Source organism: Eublepharis macularius, chromosome 5 (genome assembly GCF_028583425.1).
Source record: "Eublepharis macularius isolate TG4126 chromosome 5, MPM_Emac_v1.0, whole genome shotgun sequence".
In the NCBI taxonomy this organism is placed as follows: Eukaryota; Metazoa; Chordata; class Lepidosauria; order Squamata; family Eublepharidae; genus Eublepharis; species Eublepharis macularius.
In genome coordinates, this window is record NC_072794.1 from 154,974,883 (window position 1) to 154,993,718 (window position 18,836).

Sequence of the window (18,836 nt, forward strand, 5' to 3'; positions counted from 1 at the left end):
AAACCATTCAAAAGTGCCAAGAGCCTGCCAGAACCCAAATAAACCTCGATATTCAATGCTAAATTCCTCCCAGATAACATTTGCGGTATGCAATTTAAGATGGGCTTCACCTTCAGAGGGAATGTTAGAATTTCAAAAAGTAGCGTTCAAACTTTCTACCTTTTCCAGAATTCACCTGGAGCTTTTGAGTATGTTGCAGAGGATTGTGGGATATGTTCTAGGGTGCTCATAGGGCCCAAGCATCATCCGTCTGGGCTTGGTTCAAACTCAAAATACAGGTTCCCCCTCTCCAATTTCAACACATGCATACAGTACATTTTAAACTTCCAGGTCATTTCATTATTAACCTGAAAGTGGCTGTCCTCAAACAAAGAAGTTTCAAGCACAGATTGTTGAACCTGAGTTCATTTATGAGTTCAAAACAATAGAACCCCTGGGGCTGAGAGTTAAGTGAAAAGGGATGAATTACACAAGGAGGAGCACGTGAAGGGAGTCGCAATATTAGCCGGGAAGCTGAGTTTTAAGAGATCGGAAGGATTTGTCAATTACCCCTCTCTACAGAGCTGGGGAGATCTGCTTAGAAGGTTTATTTCCTCTTGGCCTCTTAGAAGGGGAGGTGAAACTGACAGCCTTTGGGAGGCAAAGAGGAAATTAACAAACCCTCTGAGCAGCATCTTTTCTGGCTCAGTAGAGAGGGGAAATTGACAAACCCTTCCAATCTCTTTTAAAACTCAGCTTCCCAGCTAACATTGCGACTCCCTTCATGTGCACGTCCTTGTGTAAGTCGTCTCTTATAGCTTGGCTCTGAAAAGAGACTTAGGATTCTTCTCTCACTACAGATGCTAATTTCTGCTCTAATCCAGCTGCATCATATATCCTGATTCCCTTCTCTGCTTCACCCCACCCACCTGGGATATAAAGGCTCAGGGATCTCTGCTCCTCCCTGTATCTGGAGCTTTGACTCTTGAAAGCTCATGCACTGAAAATGTTTGGTCTCCATGGTGCCACTGGGATCAAATCCTGCTGTTCTACTGAAGACCAACCTCTTGAAAATACAATCTCATAAGTCTCGTAAGATAAATCACTTTCATTTTTGAAATGTCAGTGAGATTAAAAATGTAAATGGACTGGCAGTCTAGCCTTGTCTACAAGACCCTCCCAGGACCCTGGAAAACTGTACCAATTCTCCCCATCATATCCCAGGCTTGAGCCTCACGTGGTTTGCATGGAACAATAGCCAAGTCTGTTGTAATATCCCAGATGCCTTGTCTGACCCAAGAATGTGGCCAAGAACACAACCAACACACTGCTGCAGTTTCACATTGTATGGGAAGATCTACAGAATACTCCAGCAGATAGTATCACCTCACTTATTCCTTTCCACCTCTCTATTTTTCTAGGATCAGCATAGCAACAAATGTCTTTGTGGCGTTCCTTAAACCTTGTAAACTGTAATACACAAGTGAAATTATATCGCCATCTTGAGGCAAACTCTCGCCATTACACCCACTCTGGCATCGATAGATAGCAGAGGTGTTCATGATACACTGGTATCTTTGGGGTTATGAGGTGGAGAACCATTTTGTGTCGCTGAAAGATCGCTATTCTGGATACTCCCTAAAGTGACAGATTAGGCCCCCCCAAAGGAGGAAAAGGGATGTTTTGGCCCCCCAAAGGAGGAAAAGGGATGTTTGTTCTAGGCATATTGAAAAGAAAACTGTTTTTGTTTCACGTCAACTGCAAATAATGGCCTGCTTTGCGTGGTATTTTTCTGAAACGGATTCAGGCACTTGCTCAAATCATTAACAACTATTATTGCCACTGAGCCTTAGGAAGGGACTAGACACTGTGAAAGACAAGGAATTGCCACCACAGTGTTATTCCCCTTCCCAGTAATGACTAGAAATAACAGGCTTCATGATATGACCTGAGGCCATCTTGCTGCGAATTTTCCTGTCCCCAACAAGTAACGTGATCCAATCACGTGCAGCAGAATGAAGTGACAGAATTTTGATCTGGTAGTCTGCATGGTTATGAATTAACAACAACATTCGATTTATATACTATCCTTCAGGACAACTAAATACCACACTCAGAGCAGTTTACAAAGTATCTTATTATTATTCTCACGACAGTCACCGTGAGGTGGGTGGGCTGAGAGAGTTCTGAGAGAGCTGTGACTGGCCCAAGGTCACCCAGCTGGCTTCAAACAGTGGGGAATCAAACCTGGCTCTCCAGATTAGAGTCCTGCCACCCTTAACCACTACACCAAATTGTGGGTGGGAGAACAAACCCTTGAATGCAAAATGAAAGGTCCTTAAGAAAACCCTAGCACAGTAGGGAGACAAGTCCAGTGTATTCCTTGGAGAGCTACTTGTCTACTTCTGGTGAATTTTAAAACATATGTTATCATAATTTTTTAACATACTAGATAAGTCGGAAGCCTTCCTTTTGCCCAAGGGAGAAAGGTACGGTTGCCAACCTCCAGGTGAGGCCTGGAGATCTCCCGGAATCACTACTGATCTTCAGACTACAGTCATCAGTTCACCTGGAGAAAATGGTGGCTTTGCAGAGCGGACTCTATGGCATTATACCATGCTAAAGTCCCTACCCAGGCACAGCTCACAAATCTCCAGGATCTTCCCAACCTGATGTTGGCAACCCTCGAGAAAGGCTCTTCGCTTAGCAGAGCAGAGGGGCAGAATACAGCCCACCATGAGTCAAGTGACCAGGAAGAAGCCAGTATTTTTGCTCAGAACTTTTATTAAACAAAGAACAATTCATTCTTCCAATTTCCATACGTAACAAACATTAACATTCCGGTAATGTTTCATATAGTCCGCTTGGATATTAAATTCTCATATAATTTAGGCAAATCAAGCCTACTAGCTTTAACTAGAACAGCATCTTATCTTCAAAACCAGGAAACATTTGAAGTAGAGAAACCACCACAAAATACAGAATACCATGTTGCACCTTACTACAATAAAATGTTATGTATAATACAAACAATTCTTATTATTTCTGGAAATTTCTTAATGATTTTGAAATAATAAGCTGCTTTTGTACAAATACTATGGCCCCCGTCCGGAGGACAACCTGTGAGGAAATTAAACAGAAGGATTTCCACAGTTTAGGGAAGTTGCCAAATAGTACTGACCACTTGTCAAACTGGGGATTGTTGGGGCCTAGACTCTGTTCCTTCTGCCCCTCGCCTCAAATAATTGGCTCTGGAAAGTTAGATGGGCAGTGGTGGGCTCTGGAAGTGGTGCTCCACCCAAGGGGTATGGAAATAGAAACCTATGACCCTAAAAGACTTATTGAAACCAAGATGTAAAAACTTAATGTATAAACTTATTCAACGTGAACTTCATGCCAGCAAATACGTATCCAAATTTTGTGGGCTTGTATATTCAAAGGTCAGGAACAAACTCAGTGTATTCTTGAGCTCGCACATTTAAATTGTGGATCACACTTTGTGAGGAAGACACAAAGTCCACTTTGTTAAAGCATCCAAGTTTGGACGTAATGAGAAATTGTGGTCCAGTGCGCTCCTGGATAGCAGCAGATACACCTGCGATATATACATCTGTCCCTTCTTGTCCTACTTTGGGTAAAACTGGGCTTGCAAGTTTTTGAAGCGCCACCAAAACCTTTAACACTCGTTTGATTAGAGGCAGCACGTATACTTCACAGTTCTCTGAAAACGCTGACTCTGTTTCCAAGCTGAATGATTGTAATTGAGGAATATATTCAAATTAAATCTTAATCTCCGTTTTTATAAAGTAAAGTTGCAACTCTGAATACAATGGAATCAATTCAAAAATCCAGTCATTTATTCAGCATGGCATGCGGTGAGAGAACCAAATATTTCTAAGTATGAATTCCCTTTGAAAAGGCAACGGGGCTATTGTTCATGACCCTGGCAGGAACATGCAAAACGTGTGTCGCATTAACAGCCATCAACTCATATCCAGAGACATTACACAGGAACACACCGGAAACACCAACCAGGTTGAATGGCTTTCTGGATCTGAGACGTGGCCAGCAAAAGTAAGAGGCACCATCTGCACTACTTATCCATCAAGTTGAAGATCATTTCACATGTCACTCTTGATTCCTCATCTTCCAACAGAACCTCTTCTTTCTCCCAAGTTGCAACAGGAATACTATACATGGTGTAGTGTTGAGAGTTCACACAAGTAACTGCTTCAGGAGGGGAGACAGGGAGAGAGAGAGATCAAACATGATTTATTCCCAAGAATAAGTTGCCCCTCACTCAACTGAGTGCCAAAGTCTGCCAAGTCCTAGTCATCAGACTAAGACCTAAGAGGCCCAGTTTCAAGTCCCCATTCTGCCACCATGTATGCTGGTATTCTATCATACATATTATCTCCATCTGTCTCACAGGTCTAGTGGACACAGCACTAGATAAAAATACCAGGGCTCAGTTCTGACGTGGGTATGCCCAGCTTGGCAGAAGAGGCCACAGTTCTGCACACAAACAGAAGTCTCCTTTTTCAATCCTACCCAGAGATCAGGTCGGCCATTACCTTCTGGTTTGGCATCGTGGCTTGCTCTCTTGCAGTCTTTCTGTTGGCGCTTGCTTTCTTTGCTGGGGCGAGCCACTCTTGCTTTCCCACAGTTTTCAGCATGCTTACGCATGTTATTCTATGCAGTACAAAGGAACACAAGAAGACATTTGGTTATTGCTTAACTTATGTACTTCATTCATTCCCTGTCTAGGGGTGTGCGATCTGGGGCTGAATCCACACCTACAGGCATAGCGCTAAACTGCCGGAATGCCAGAGTCTTCCTGGCGCAATTTCTGACGTCATCGTGCCACAAGAGTGGCGCGATGACATCAGAAATCATGCCAGGAAGACGCTGGCATTCCGGCAGTTTAGCACTATGCCGGTACATGTGGATTCAGCCTGGGAATCGTGAGCCGGCTAAATAGCCAGATTTATGCTGATTTGGCATAATCTGGCTATGGTGGATCACACTGGATAATCTCAGATGGGATCCAGGAAGCCAGACTCTGATAGGCCAGATTATTTGGCTTCTCCAGGTTTTTTTCATCTGAGACATAGGAGAGGGAAGACAAGCCCATCTCCCTTGGCCTGTACCCGATGGCTCCCCCTGCTCCTGGGTGGCTCCTCTCCCAGCCTCTCTGCCTTCTATCCTCCATCAGCCTCGTGCCACACTCCTGCCACGGTGCGGAGCTTGTCTTTACTTCACACCCCTGCCCTGTCACTTGCTGCTGCTCTGCCTCTGCTGTCTGCTCTTTTCCTCGAGGCGATGGCCACAGAGCCCTCACCTCATGGAGGGAAGCAGGCAGCCACAGCAGAGAGCAGAGAGTGAACGGGCGCGGTGAAAGCGAGGTCCACGCCACAGTAGGAGAAGAGTGCAAGGCCATCAAGGGACAGGAGGCAGCAGAAGAGTGGATTCCCAACCAGCCCCTCCAGAAGAACTCTCCAAGCCACCACCGACTATCTTTTAAAGCCCTCGGCTCCAGCAACCCTCACTCCCCTTGCTCCAGTTTGGGATTCTCTGGTTGGACAGGGGTTACCTTTCAGCAGCTTGGGTTTGTTGGGATTTGCTGGCTCGGGTTGCATTGGGAGTGGGACTTACATTGGGGGTGGCTTTTGGCCAGGGATTGCCTTTGTTTAAGGCTTCTCTTTGCCTGGAAAGCCTTGGAAATGTTTTCTCCATAGGAAACACTGGGGAGTGGCTGGGGGCACCTTGTTCGGGGGGGGGGGGGTCCAATCCTCCTGAAACTTGGGGAGAGAGCCTTTATTGGATAGGAAGGAGTAGGTTCTTTGCAAATTTGGTGGAGTTTGTTTGAAGAATGCGCCTTTCCCCCAGCCATTGGACAGTTTTTCTCATAGCTGTAGCACAGTAGTTAAGTGGTCAGGTTGCAATTTATCACTGTACTGGTTTGAACCCCACTATGGCCATGAGCTCAGTAGGTGGCCTTGGGTAAGCCGCTCCTCTCAGACTCAGCTCCCCAGCTGTATTGTGGGGATAATAATAACACTAACTTGTTCACTACTCTGGGTGGGGCATTAATCTGTCTAGAAGAGTGGTATACAAGCGCAGTTGTTACTATTATAGGGAATAATGGCCAGATAAATTCGAGATTCTCTAATCCTACCAAACCAGATGAGAGAATCTGACCTAGATTTAGGATACCGAATTTTTATGGTATCTCTGAAACCTGGATCTAGACTGAATTTTTTTTTTTTGGTGCACATCCCTAACCCTGCCTTTCTCCTCAATGGGGACCCAAAGCAGGATATTTTGTTATCTTCTCCTCCATTGTATCCATTTTAATAGACTATTGCAGGAGTCTCCAAGGTGGTGCCCACCAAATGTTTTCAGAAAGTGTGTGGGGCCAGGTGGGGCTTTTGCCCAGCTTCTGATTAGCTACTGGAGATATGATTGGCTTTGGATTCAGTTGCCACCACAGCACAAGGATCTTTGCTGAGTGTCTGAAGGTAAGCTGTGGAAACCATTTTGTGGCTGGTTCCACCTCCTGCGGCAGCCATTTTGTGGTTCCACCCACCACTAGGGGTGTGCACTGAGAAAATTTTCATTACAACTTCAGATCCAGGTTGGTGGTGGTGGTGGTGGTGGGAATTTTTTACTCTGATTTCTTATTTCCAGGTAAGAAATTACCAGTTCAGATACAAATCCATTTTTTAAAAATTTCCTGAGTTCTGGGACCATTATTTTCAATGGGGAATGTGTATGAGCGTTTAGGGCAGCTGTTTATAATGGCACCAAATGTGCACAGAACACAGTCCTCTCTCTAATCTAAATCCCCTTAAGTTTCAAGCAGATTGAACTCAGGGGGTTGATTTTACAGACCTCCAAATTAGGTCTCTCTCTGTGCAGTCACACTAAGTTCTCAATTCCTAAAATGGCCGTCAAGCAGCAGCCAGAACGAGAGCTCCAGCCAGCCATGTGCATGTAAAAAACCAAAGCCCTGTCTGCATTCATTTCATTTCCCTACTCTTACAATGACTAACAATAAAACAAATTACCTTTCCGCTAAAAACTTTGCATTTGCCATCCTTACTTGTTGTAGCTTGTTGTTTGTTTCCTTTCAAAAAGTAAGGAAGGCTTCTGTTGCAGATCTCCCCCCACCCTTAGTCAGCCATTATTCCCTATGGGGAAGTTTTTCAGGGAGGGGACTGGAATAATTGTTTTTCAACCAAATGACACCAAAATTGCAGAACAGCCTCTTCTGCCTCTCTATCAAAGAACCTCTTAAGTTTCAAGCAAGTTGAGACAAAGGATGTTGATTTTACAGACTTCCAAACTAGGTCCCTCTCTGCACAGCTGCACTAAATTTTCTCTACTGATTCCTAAATTGGCCATCAAGCAGCAGCCAGCAGGAGAACTCCAGCCGGCCACCAGCATTAAAAAAAAAAAAGACAACTTCATGTCAACACATGAGAAAGTCCATCTTTGCAACCGTAATGCAAATTGCTTTAAAAAAATTAAAATATGAAGCTGACTTAAACCAAATCAGACCACTGATCCTTCTATATCAGTATTGTCTACTCTGACCTGGTAGCAGCTTTCCAGGGGCCCAGGTATCAAAAGGTCTTTTTGAGCACTTGCTAACATGCCAGGAATTGAACCTGGATCCTTCTGCATGCAAAAACTCAGGCTCTACCACTGAGCCACAGCTCCACCTCAACAGCAGAGATTTTTTTTACTGCTTTTGTGTCTGCATGGAATGGCATTCTGGATATATATTGGACTAGCAATATGACCAATAAGATTCCTTAAAGCAACTGTGCTTACCCAGCGTGAATAGCCCTTGCCACATTTAGGGCAATCATAGACACGTGGCTTAAAAGTGGAGTCGTGGTATTTCTTGAAGTGAACAGTAAGCAGCTGCTTCTGCCGAAAGCATTTGCTGCAAGCTGTGCAGACAAAGGGTTTCTCACCGGTATGTGTCCGCTTGTGCATAACCATGTGACGTTCCTAAAAGTATAAATGGTGTTAGAAGCTTTCACATAAAATCAACAAAAAGATCAGCCCTGGCCCATCCTGAAAATTTCCTTCTAACACAGAATTCTTTTTTACCTTATGTTGAAAGCTAATTAGCTCCCAATTTTACAGTGCAATCCTAAGGAGAGTTACTCCAGTCTAAGCCCACTGAAATCAGTGAGCTTAGACTGGGGGTTGATTTTACAGAGCCCCCCCCCAGTCAGTGGGGAGCTCAATGGCCTTAGTTTGGAGTAACTTTCCTTAGGATTGCACGGTCAGTTCTGCAGTTACATACTAAACCTTCATTTTGTAAACGACAATAAAGGCACCTACCACATCAGAGATTGTCCTAAATTAGAGATGATGCTGGAAGACTTTAGAATAAACATATTTTTGGTTAATTTAAAATATGGCAAGAGGTTACTTCAAATCAGTGGTACATTGCTTTAGGAATGGAAAGGAGTAAAAAGAGTCAAAATAAAATACAAGCACTTATTTGTTGTCTGATTTCATTTGTAATCTGACTTCCTTGCAGAGACTCAAGGTGGATTACAAAAATTGATCTGCCGATCAATTCCATTTGACGTATTCTGAGGATACAAGAGTGGGAGCCTTCTAGACCTTACCAGGCAGGGAATTCTAGAAAGGGGAGTCACAACTTAAAATGCTTGGAGGTGGGAGGCTGCTGATTGTACCCATTTGCAAGATGACCTTTTCAAACACCTTGTATATATTAGTGTTCTCCATCTTGCATGTATTAGCGTTCTCCATCTGTAAGGTTCTCTCCCTGCTGGAAGCAATAAAAAGACCCGTCTCCGAAGGTACCAGAATCTCCCCTATGCTGTTTACTGAGCAGGACTGAAGAGTGATCTGATGGGATATACTTACCTGTCCACCACACCTCAGGGGATACGATCGTTGTCTCAGTGGAAGAGGCCTAGATGCAGAGGCATCTTTAAGGAGTTAAAATACCCCTTGCACTATGGAGCTGACCCAGTTTGGTGAAGCGGTTAAGAGCAGCAGGACTCTAATCTAGAGAACCAGTTTGATTCCCCACTCCTCCGCATGAAGCCAGCTGGGTGACCTGGGGTCAGTCACATCTCTTCCAGAGCTCTCTCCGCCTCACCCACTTCACAGGGTAATTGATGTGAGGATAATTATAACACACTTTGTACACCGCTCTGAGTGAGTGTTAAGTTGTCCTGAAGGATGGTATATAAATTTAAGTTTGGAAGTTTGGCTTTATACCTAAGGTTGCCAACTCTGGAGATTTGGGGATGGAAATTCCTAGAGATTTGGGGATGGGAGGGACCTCCACAGGGTATCATGCCAATAGACTCTGCCCTCAGGGGCTGCCATTTCCTCCAGGGGAACTGACCTCTGAGGTTTGGAGATCAGTTGTAATTCCAGGAGATCTCTGGACTCCACCTTGAAGCTGGCAACACTATAGACCACCTGTGAGACAGTTGTGACCAGTTTTGGGGTCATGACCCACAAGTTGAGAACTATGGCCTGACTCCTGTGCTTAGAGCATCAAGGTGGGTAGGCAGTGGCAGCAAGGATCCCCAGTTGGGGAAATGCTGTCTGTGTCTTGGGAGGGGCAGTTAACCTCTCCCATTCCGGGCACTATGGCCTGGATCCATACTAGGCCGCTTCTAGGGTAACCAAGTCTCAGATGCGGCCTGGGTTTCCCACAGAATTACGACGGATATATCAGTTCCCCTGAAGGAAACTGCATCTTTGGAGGGCAGACTCTAATGGCATCTGATCCTTGCTGAGCTCCTTTACCTCCTCAAATACTGCCTTCTCCAGGCACTGCTATCAAATTTCCTGGAATTTCCCAAGCCTGAGCTGGCAACCGTAGCCACACCACAGTTGCCTTTCAGGTTCAAATTACAGTTCCACTCACGAGATTCCAGTGTCATGTAGCTTGCCCCTTAGCTCATGTGAAAGAAGGCAGCAACAGCACAAAATCAATGTGTGTGTGCGCACATTCACATGTGCATGGGAGTGTTTGGTGCTATGGTAGGGTTCAGATGCAAAACAGCTGGGTGAGGTGAGCCTTCCACCCCCACCAGCTATCAAGCTTCCTCTCTCTACTTCATTTTTTTAAAACTACTCAAAGTAGAAAAAAACACGCATTAAAAAATCCTGCTTTGGTACATCAACTTCATCTCAAAAATAAATAATTCCCTCTTTTAAAAAACCCTCATTATCAGAGCACGCTGGATCAAATTCAAACACTGGATTTTTAAGAGACCAAGTCCGAGGCAGAAATTGGGTATAGAGTAAGGCAAACAAATAAACATCACTGTAGAGAACCAGCCGACAAAATTTAAATATTTAAATCAAACTCTTTTCCAAACACGTACCGAGGGGATGAAGTGTAATCATTTCTACCCAGGCCTAAGCCAGGAAATGGAAAAAGCGCATCTCCTGCTAAGAGAAAACCAGTGTTCGTTTATTTTTAAAATGAAATAATTAGATTTAGGCTTATCGAGACACGACTGAAAAGCAAAAGAGGGGCCCACCCTTAAGGGGGGGGGGAATCAGAACCCAGGCAGCCAATCAAGACCCACAAGATGCTTGTTTTAGAAGAATAAGAAAATATTGGGGAAATGGAAGGAGAAAAGGGAATGCAAACGGATCCTTGCAAGAGCCAAGAAGCAGTAATTATAGGAGATGGACCAATCTGAGCTCTCAGTGGGGTAGGAAACAAGCATCAAGGGTGTACCAATATATATTGCTGATGGGACTCACACAATAGAATGTCCCCCCCCCATGGATGACAACACGCATTTGCACAGCGTTGAGGAGTAGCATTCTCATCCAGCCTTCTTTCTGAAATGCAAGCCACGGTGTAGCGGTCCGAGTGTCCATCTGGGAACTGGGACAAATCCTCACTCCCCCATGGAAGCTCGCTGGGGCCAGTCAAACGACCAGCTGCATTTTGTAACCAAGGAGAGCCTCACAAGCTATACGTTTGTTTGTTTATTCGATTTTCATACTGCTTCTCTTCAATTAAGATCTCGAAGCGGTTCACGGTGTGTGTTGAGGAAAAGAGTGTTTTGGTCAAATAATAAAACCCCACTGGGTGTAGACAAGCCCCCAAATAGTTCTCTGTATCCCAAACATTACATTTCGTTTTTCAGATCTCGGATGTCCTTTTCTCAAGACTTTTAAATACTCTCAAAATTAAACAGGGAAGGGGCGTGGCATCTGTGCAAGATGGATGCATATTGAAGGAGCTCCAGCTCTCCCCCGCCTGGAAGCATGTAAATAAAGCTTTTTAAAGCTTAAAGTTTGAGGAGGCTATGAAAAAGCAGGGGCTGATGAAGAAAAAATCACCAACAAAAGCAGTTAAGTGCTTGCAAAACCTCTTTGAAGGAGCTGACTTTGAAGTGCAGAAAAGCCAAGGCCTGGAAAGCAAAACAAACATGGCCGAGGGAATACTGGAAGCTAGTGCAGAGGTAAATAAACAGCTTTTACTCTTACCTAAACAAATAGCACAGCTTGAACAGTCACTCTTAAAACAAATGTCGGCTTTAATACAGCCCCTTTCAATGCAGTTGGCAGACATTAAATTAGAGCTCAGTAAAACAAATGCAAAAGTTGAAAATGCCCTGGATTTGGCTCTTATGTCGCAGAGGGATATTCGTGAGCTCCAAGATACCTCTGACTCTCATGAAATGAGGCTAATTAACCTTGAAGTGGCTGCACGAAGAAACAATTTGAAGATAAGAAACGTAGAAGAGTTGCAATCTATTAATGATAACTTAATCACAATGCTAACTAAATGGTTCTCCGAACTGCTCAATTTACCTAACGATGCAGAGCTAACCATCACTAAGGCTTTTCGACTGGGATCTGAGCAGGCTGCCAAAAAGAGAAATCTTCCAAGAGATATCATTGTGGAAATTGCAGACCACAAAATACGCAAGCAACTAATGGATGTGACCAGAGTCAAAAGCCCACTTCTTTTCAACGAAAAGCCAGCTTACATCTTTCCTGATTTACCGGGTGAAGTGTTGTCCAAAAGGAAGGACTTAAAATCAGTCACTTTAGCCTTGCAAAGAGCTAACATTCGTTACAGATGGAGCAACTTTATTAAACTCTCTGTCATGCATAATGGAAAACAACTGATTGCTTCAAATTTAGATGAGGCTGAACAATTGCTGCAGAACTTGCATGTGGAGACTCCGATGGATGTCAGCAAGTATAGTCAAAAAAGAAAATTTCCAACACCTTCTCCTCAAAAAGGGAGTAAAATCCCTATTCTGGACAACTAATTAAGAACAACAAAAAAGAATTAAGCTTAATGTGGGAATGTGTTTTTGAGTTTAGTCAACAGTTGAGGTGGAAATTCTCTGCACGTTAATGTTCATCTTATTTTTCCAGGTGGGGGGAGCCTAGGGTGGTTTCTTCAGTGTGGCTCCTGTTGGGTTGATAGTTCCAAAGGGTTGGTTTTTTACCAAATAGCTAGTGTGTGCAGTAACACACTAGTCCAAGTGAACTATAACTGTTTTTTTTTCCTTATAAAAATTTCTACAGTTTTATAGCTTTGAGCTGTTACTAATAAGATTTGGGGGAGGGAAGAGGGGTATACTGTTATAGGGTTAAGGGGAATTGTATTGTGGAGGGTCTTGTTACTATAAAAGTTAATTAGTTTAAGTAGTGGTTTTTAATTTTTTTTTTTTTACATTTGCTAGAACTCAGCCTCTAAAGTGCACCAGTGTAAAAATATTTTATTTTATAGCTGCAAATTAAAATATTGCTTATTGTATATCTAAGCTGCTAGCTTAGTGTTCTTTGGCTTCTGTTGAGTTAGTTTTTAAGGGTTGGGGTTTTTTTTTCTTCTCTCTCTTAACAAATAGCTAGTGCGTGAAGTAACACACTAGTCCACGTGATTTATAATTGTCTTTTTATTTTTTCTTACTCAAGTTTTTATAGCTTCATATTTTTGTATTTTTAATGCTCTGTTACTAATAAGAACTGGGGGAGGGAAAGGGAAATAGTATTAACGGATTATATAAAAGTGATTTTTGTTTTTTATAAAAGTTAATTAGTTTAAATAGTGTTTTTATAGATTCCTTTCTACAACGCTTGATAGAGCTTAGTTGTTTGTTTTTTGAGATAAAATGTATTAGAGCAAAATACTTAATTCTACTGTCACAAATTAAAATATTGCTTACTGCAATCTTTGTATCTAAGCTTACTAGCTTAGTATTTTTAGTACTGCTTTAATTTTAATTTTGGCAAAGAAACATAAAAAAGAGGGGGGGAAGAAAAGAGGAGGAAAAAAGAGAAGATTAGCTATTTCTAAGTTGAAGAAGTGTTTAATTTTTGGTCGTTAATAAGTATCTGATAAGTTATTTGAGAACTATTTTTTCTTATAACAAACAAAAATAGATATGGCAGACCATCTCAAAGTTATTTCCTTTAATGTACGTGGCCTTGGAAATCCGATTAAGAGAAAACGAATTATTTCTGAATTATCTAAAACAGGTTCAGACATTATTTTACTACAAGAAACTCATTTTGATTCTAAACATACAAAAAACTTGAAGTCTAATCGTTATCATTTACAATACCATGCAGTTGGGACTTCCAAAGCAAGAGGGGTGTCCATCCTTATTTCAAAAACTTTACCATTTCAACTTAATGACTTAATTAGAGACTCTAAGGGCAGGTTTCTATTCATTAAGGGCACAATTGAAAACCAGCTATACACCTTTGGTTCTATATATGCACCTAACCAGGACCAACTAACATTTATAAAAAATTCTTTAGACAAATTTACACAATTTAGTGAAGGCATTCAGATTTTAGGGGGAGATTTAAATTATATAATAAATTATAAACTAGATAGATCTAGACCCAAACAGAAGACATCTAAATATAAGAATGACTACTCCGGTCTAGCACGCCTTTTAGAGAACAATAACCTGGTTGATATTTGGAGGTATCAACACAAAAATGAAAAAGATTTTACCTATTTTTCTTCAAAATACAACATTTACACTAGAATTGATTATTTATTAGTTTCTGATTCAATTACAGACAATATAGTCAGCTCTGAATTAGGTAATATTACCTTGTCAGATCATGCATGGGTCAAATGTTCATTACAAATCAATCCAAATTTTTTCAAACCAAAATTTTGGTCATTCAATAAGTCCTTAATTACCAATCAAACAACAGTCACAGAAATTAACAAGATTATAGAATTAGCTATCATTGATAATAAAACAGAAAACATTTCACCAAGCATACTTTGGGATACAATGAAAGTTGTTACAAGGGGACATTTAATATCTCTTTCAGCACATATTAATAAACAAAGAAATATCCTTAAACAGGAACTCCAAGAGAATATAAAAATGTTAGAAGCTACCCATAAAAGAACATGCAGTAAAAAAATTTATAAAAAATTACTATCTCAACGTAAATTACTTGAATCATTAGATATCAATAAAATCCAAAAAAAGCTACAATACGTTAAAATAAATTACTGGTTCAATTCACCCAAATTTTCTAGACTTTTGTCCCACAAGATCAAAGACAAAGAGACACAAAGGTGCATTAAGAAAATAATCGACACTAAGGGAGTAGCTCACACCGCAACAAAAGAGATTTTGAATGTTTTTGAGGATTACTATACTCAGTTATATACATCCAAAAAACCAAATCAGAAGTCTATTTTGCAATTTTTACAATCACTAGCAAATTTAAAAAAACTGGACACTAAGCATCAATCTCTTTTAGATAGCCCAATTACTCAACAGGAAATATCAGAAGCAATAAAATCATTGCCAAATAATAAATCGCCAGGTCCTGATGGATTTCCATCAGAATATTACAAAAAATTTATCATGCTTATAAGCAAACCTTTAACTGAAGTTTGTAATGAAGTCTTAGAATGTGGTAAGATGCCTCCTTCTTGGACAAATGCTTCAATTACTGTAATACCAAAACAGGGCAGAGATGTTACCAACCCGGGGTCTTATAGACCCATATCCCTTTTAAACCAAGATTATAAAATCTTCACTATGGTTCTAACTAAAAGGATAAATTCATTCATTTCCCACTATATTCACCAGGACCAATCTGGTTTTATTCCATCTAGAGACCTGACTAACAATATTTACAAAACTCTAAACTTAATCTCATACTGCCAAACAAATAATATAGAGTCTGCTTTTATTTCTCTCGACATTGAAAAAGCTTTTGATTCCATTGAGATCCAATATCTTAAATCAGTGTTAAAACATATGTGTTTTGGTGATAAATTTCTAAGAATGATAGACACGATTTACTCACAAAATACAGCTCAAATTAAAATCAATGGTTTTTTTTCAAATAAAATTGCCATTCAGAGAGGTACGAGACAAGGTTGCCCACTTTCCCCCATTTTATTTATTTTGGCTATGGAACCCTTAGCAGAGACTGTTAGGAATGACACCCAAATACAAGGGATTACCACCAAAATTTACAACTTTAAATTAAGCCTTTTTGCTGATGACCTATTGCTCTATTTGGTAAATCCAATTAAATCGATTATTCCCCTACAGGAGACACTAACAAAATTCAGTAATATTTCAGGGTTAACAATTAACCAAATGAAATCTCAATTGCTCCCAGTCTATATTCAAAAAGATTCAATTACCCATCTGAAAAAAATCTGTAATTATCGTTGGGTCTCTAAATACATAAAATATTTGGGCATTAATATCTCTACAGATTTGAAGCAACTGTTTAAACTAAATCATAATGCAGTTATAGAACAAATAAAATTGAACTTAGGCAAATGGAACAAATTAAATCTCTCTTGGTTTGAAAGGTATCATATAATTAAAACATTTATTCTGCCAAAACTTTTATTTCTTATGAGAGCAATTCCACTCAAGATCCCACAGAAAACGATGAAAAATTGGCAAAGTTTGTTAAATAAATTTTTATGGAACTATAAAAAACAGAGAATTGCTTTTACCACACTCCGACTGAAATATGGGAAAGGGGGTTTTAATTACCCAGACCTTAACACATACCAAGTAGCTACCAGGTTATTGAATGTAGTCCAGATTTTACGAACCCCAACTTCTTTGAATTGGGTTACAACGATACATCCTAATTATGCACCTCTTGTAATACAGAATTTAATATGGAATGTTAAAAATGATCATTTATGCAAATTGATAAATAATCCTTTTTTAGTGGATATACTGAGCATATGGTCTCAATACAAAAAAAAGATTTTGCCAAAATTATCCCGGTTTTCATCCTTTTTAGGACAAACATGGTTTCCCCCAGGCCAATCTAATTCTTTTATGTCTTTCTGGCAACAACAGAATTTAACTCGTTTAATTGATATATCCACAAGTACAGGTTTTTTAGGTAAACAAGACTTAGAACATAAATTACAACAAAAAATGCAATGGTTTACTTATCTTCAACTTTCTCACATGATGTATCAAATTGGAATTAAACAAATCCTTAGTAACCCTATGACAGAATTTGAACAGCTCTTAAATCAAACAGATTGGACGCAAAAAGGTTTGATATCCAAACTTTATAATTTGCTTCTTAATACCTTTGAATTAAAACCTCAGAAATATCAGCTAGACTGGCAAACAGATTGTGGATCTGTAATTCCCCCAGACCAATGGGAAAAAATTTGGTCTTCTAATATAAGAGATTCTCGCATAATAAACAACAGAATTCAAGCTTATAAAATTATCCACAGATGTTATTTAACACCAAAGAGACTCTCATTATTTTCACAAACTCAGTCACCTTATTGTTGGAAAAGATGTAATTTGATAGGTTCTTTCGATCATTGCTGGTGGAATTGTCCCCTAGTTAAAAACTATTGGATAGAGATTTTAAAGAATATAAAAGAAATAACAGGTTATGAAATACCCTTTGATATTAAGCTAATTTTTCTAAATCAATGGGACAACATAGATATCCCAAGCATTAGGAAAGAATTAATTAATGACCTCCTAATGGTCGGAAAATCCCTTTTGGCAGCTAACTGGAAGTCCCCCAAGATCCCATCTATCGACAGTTGGTTTTCCAGAGTCTGGGATTATTATATCCAGGAGAAAGTTTATGATTCTATTTATATATCTCAGCATTTTCCAAAAGAAACTGACTTTATGACAAAATGGCTCCCTTTCTTTGACTACTTATTAACCAATGATATACACCCTCCAAAGCACTTATTGTTTGTCTCATGGTGTTTCTGAGCAATATGTTGGGTTTCATACAAACTGTAAAGAACCTCCCTCTCTGCTTAGGTATATTGCAATTCTCTAAGCAAATTTTCTTTTTCCTTTGTTAATATTATATTTGAAAACTGGTAGTATATTATAAGCTATCTGTTTTTTCTTGTATTATAGTTGACTTTAATATTGTGTAATTTGTTTTCCTGTTTACGCATTGTATGTTGTTTTTTTAAAGTTAATAAAAAGTTTATTTAAAAAAAAAAAAAAAAAATTAAACAGAATGTACATTTTGCCCAACTACCGGCTAAACTTACTAGGATGGTACTAGGATGGTCGGATTTTTCTGGCTACTTTAGAAACAGGAATGTAATGAACTATGATTTGATATCATACCAATATAATTTAGCCCATTTTCATTCTCACATATCAGTGATTAGCTCTGATATGCGCTTAAGAGAAATGGTTTCAGACGCAGAATTTCTCCTCTGATCAAAAAGACAGCGAATCTCTCTGCTCCGATTTTCAAATAAGCCACACTCCATCAGGCTTATCATTAGTAATTTTTCTGTTCTGCCAATTGCGCCAGCAAACCTTGATGCTCTCCGCGTAACTACTGGAGTTCGGATATAGACTGCAGCAATAAATATTTGCACAGTGATCAACGCAAGGCTGTCTGCCCAAACTAATCCCATCAAACTAGCAATCAGACCCCGGCTGCCTTAAATACCTGTTTGCACGCATAATTGCACTGATCACATTTGAATCTCTTCTCATTCCGGTGCATCTTCTTGTGCTGTCTGAAGGCATAACGCTCGTGAAAGGTACCGTCACAGTAATTGCACTTGAGCGGCACTTCAATATAGGAATGGAGATTTCGCAAGTGGATACCTGAAACAAGGTTTGCAGAGTCTTATTTTTCCCCTTTCAAAGACTGCTCAGTGCAAAGATTGTTCCTCATTCCCTTGATTTCCCTAAAGGAAGTCCCATTTTGCAGAATCTGGGGTGCAGGGGTAAGAAGATGGGAAAAAACAAAGGCTTCAGAAACCAGCATTCCTTTCTGCTTCTTAATTCCACGCTGTGTCATAAAGCTGGGATTTGGGGATTCATGACGGTCACACTGAGTAATTTTGTACACTGATGGTGGAGAGTGCCGACGAGTCACAACTGACTTATGGCGAACCCTTGTGGGGTTTTCATGGCAAGAGACTAACAGAGGTGGTTTGCCATTGCCTGCCTCTGCAACCCTGGCCTTCATTGGAGGTCTCCCATCCAATTACTAACCAAGGCTGACCCTGCTTAGCTTCTGAGATCTGACAAGATCAGGCTCACCTGGGCTATCCAGATCAGGGTAATTTTGCACATTACAAAGAGGTAAACTTGGGTTTGCCGTTGACAGTACACTCAGTGGAAGCTCCTTGATGGGGTTATCTAGAAATGGATTTGCTGCATCACACATCACCTTTCGAGGTGTATATTTAAAACATCTTAGGTGTACTCCTCAAAAACACTTAACATGTTAAATTTACGGGGGCTTGGGGTGGAACACTGAGGAGACTTGTGTCAGCCAGCAAAAGTGACCGCTCTGGCTTGTGACGGACAAGA

The 18,836-nt window shown here is 40.5% G+C and overlaps 1 protein-coding gene across 1 annotated transcript in view; it reads right to left on the reverse strand.

Annotated features, from left to right (window-relative positions):
* Window positions 1-4,072: 4,072 nt before the first annotated feature.
* Window positions 4,073-18,836, reverse strand: part of CTCFL (CCCTC-binding factor like) — a 35,027-nt gene continuing 20,263 nt past the window's right edge. Inside the window, exons 7-10 of the mRNA XM_054980453.1 lie at window positions 17,962-18,122; window positions 7,819-8,001; window positions 4,554-4,671; window positions 4,073-4,209 (exon numbers count right to left, since the gene is read on the reverse strand). Coding sequence (XP_054836428.1) covers window positions 4,073-4,209; window positions 4,554-4,671; window positions 7,819-8,001; window positions 17,962-18,122 — 599 coding nt within the window. The remainder of the gene's footprint in view (window positions 4,210-4,553; window positions 4,672-7,818; window positions 8,002-17,961; window positions 18,123-18,836) is intronic.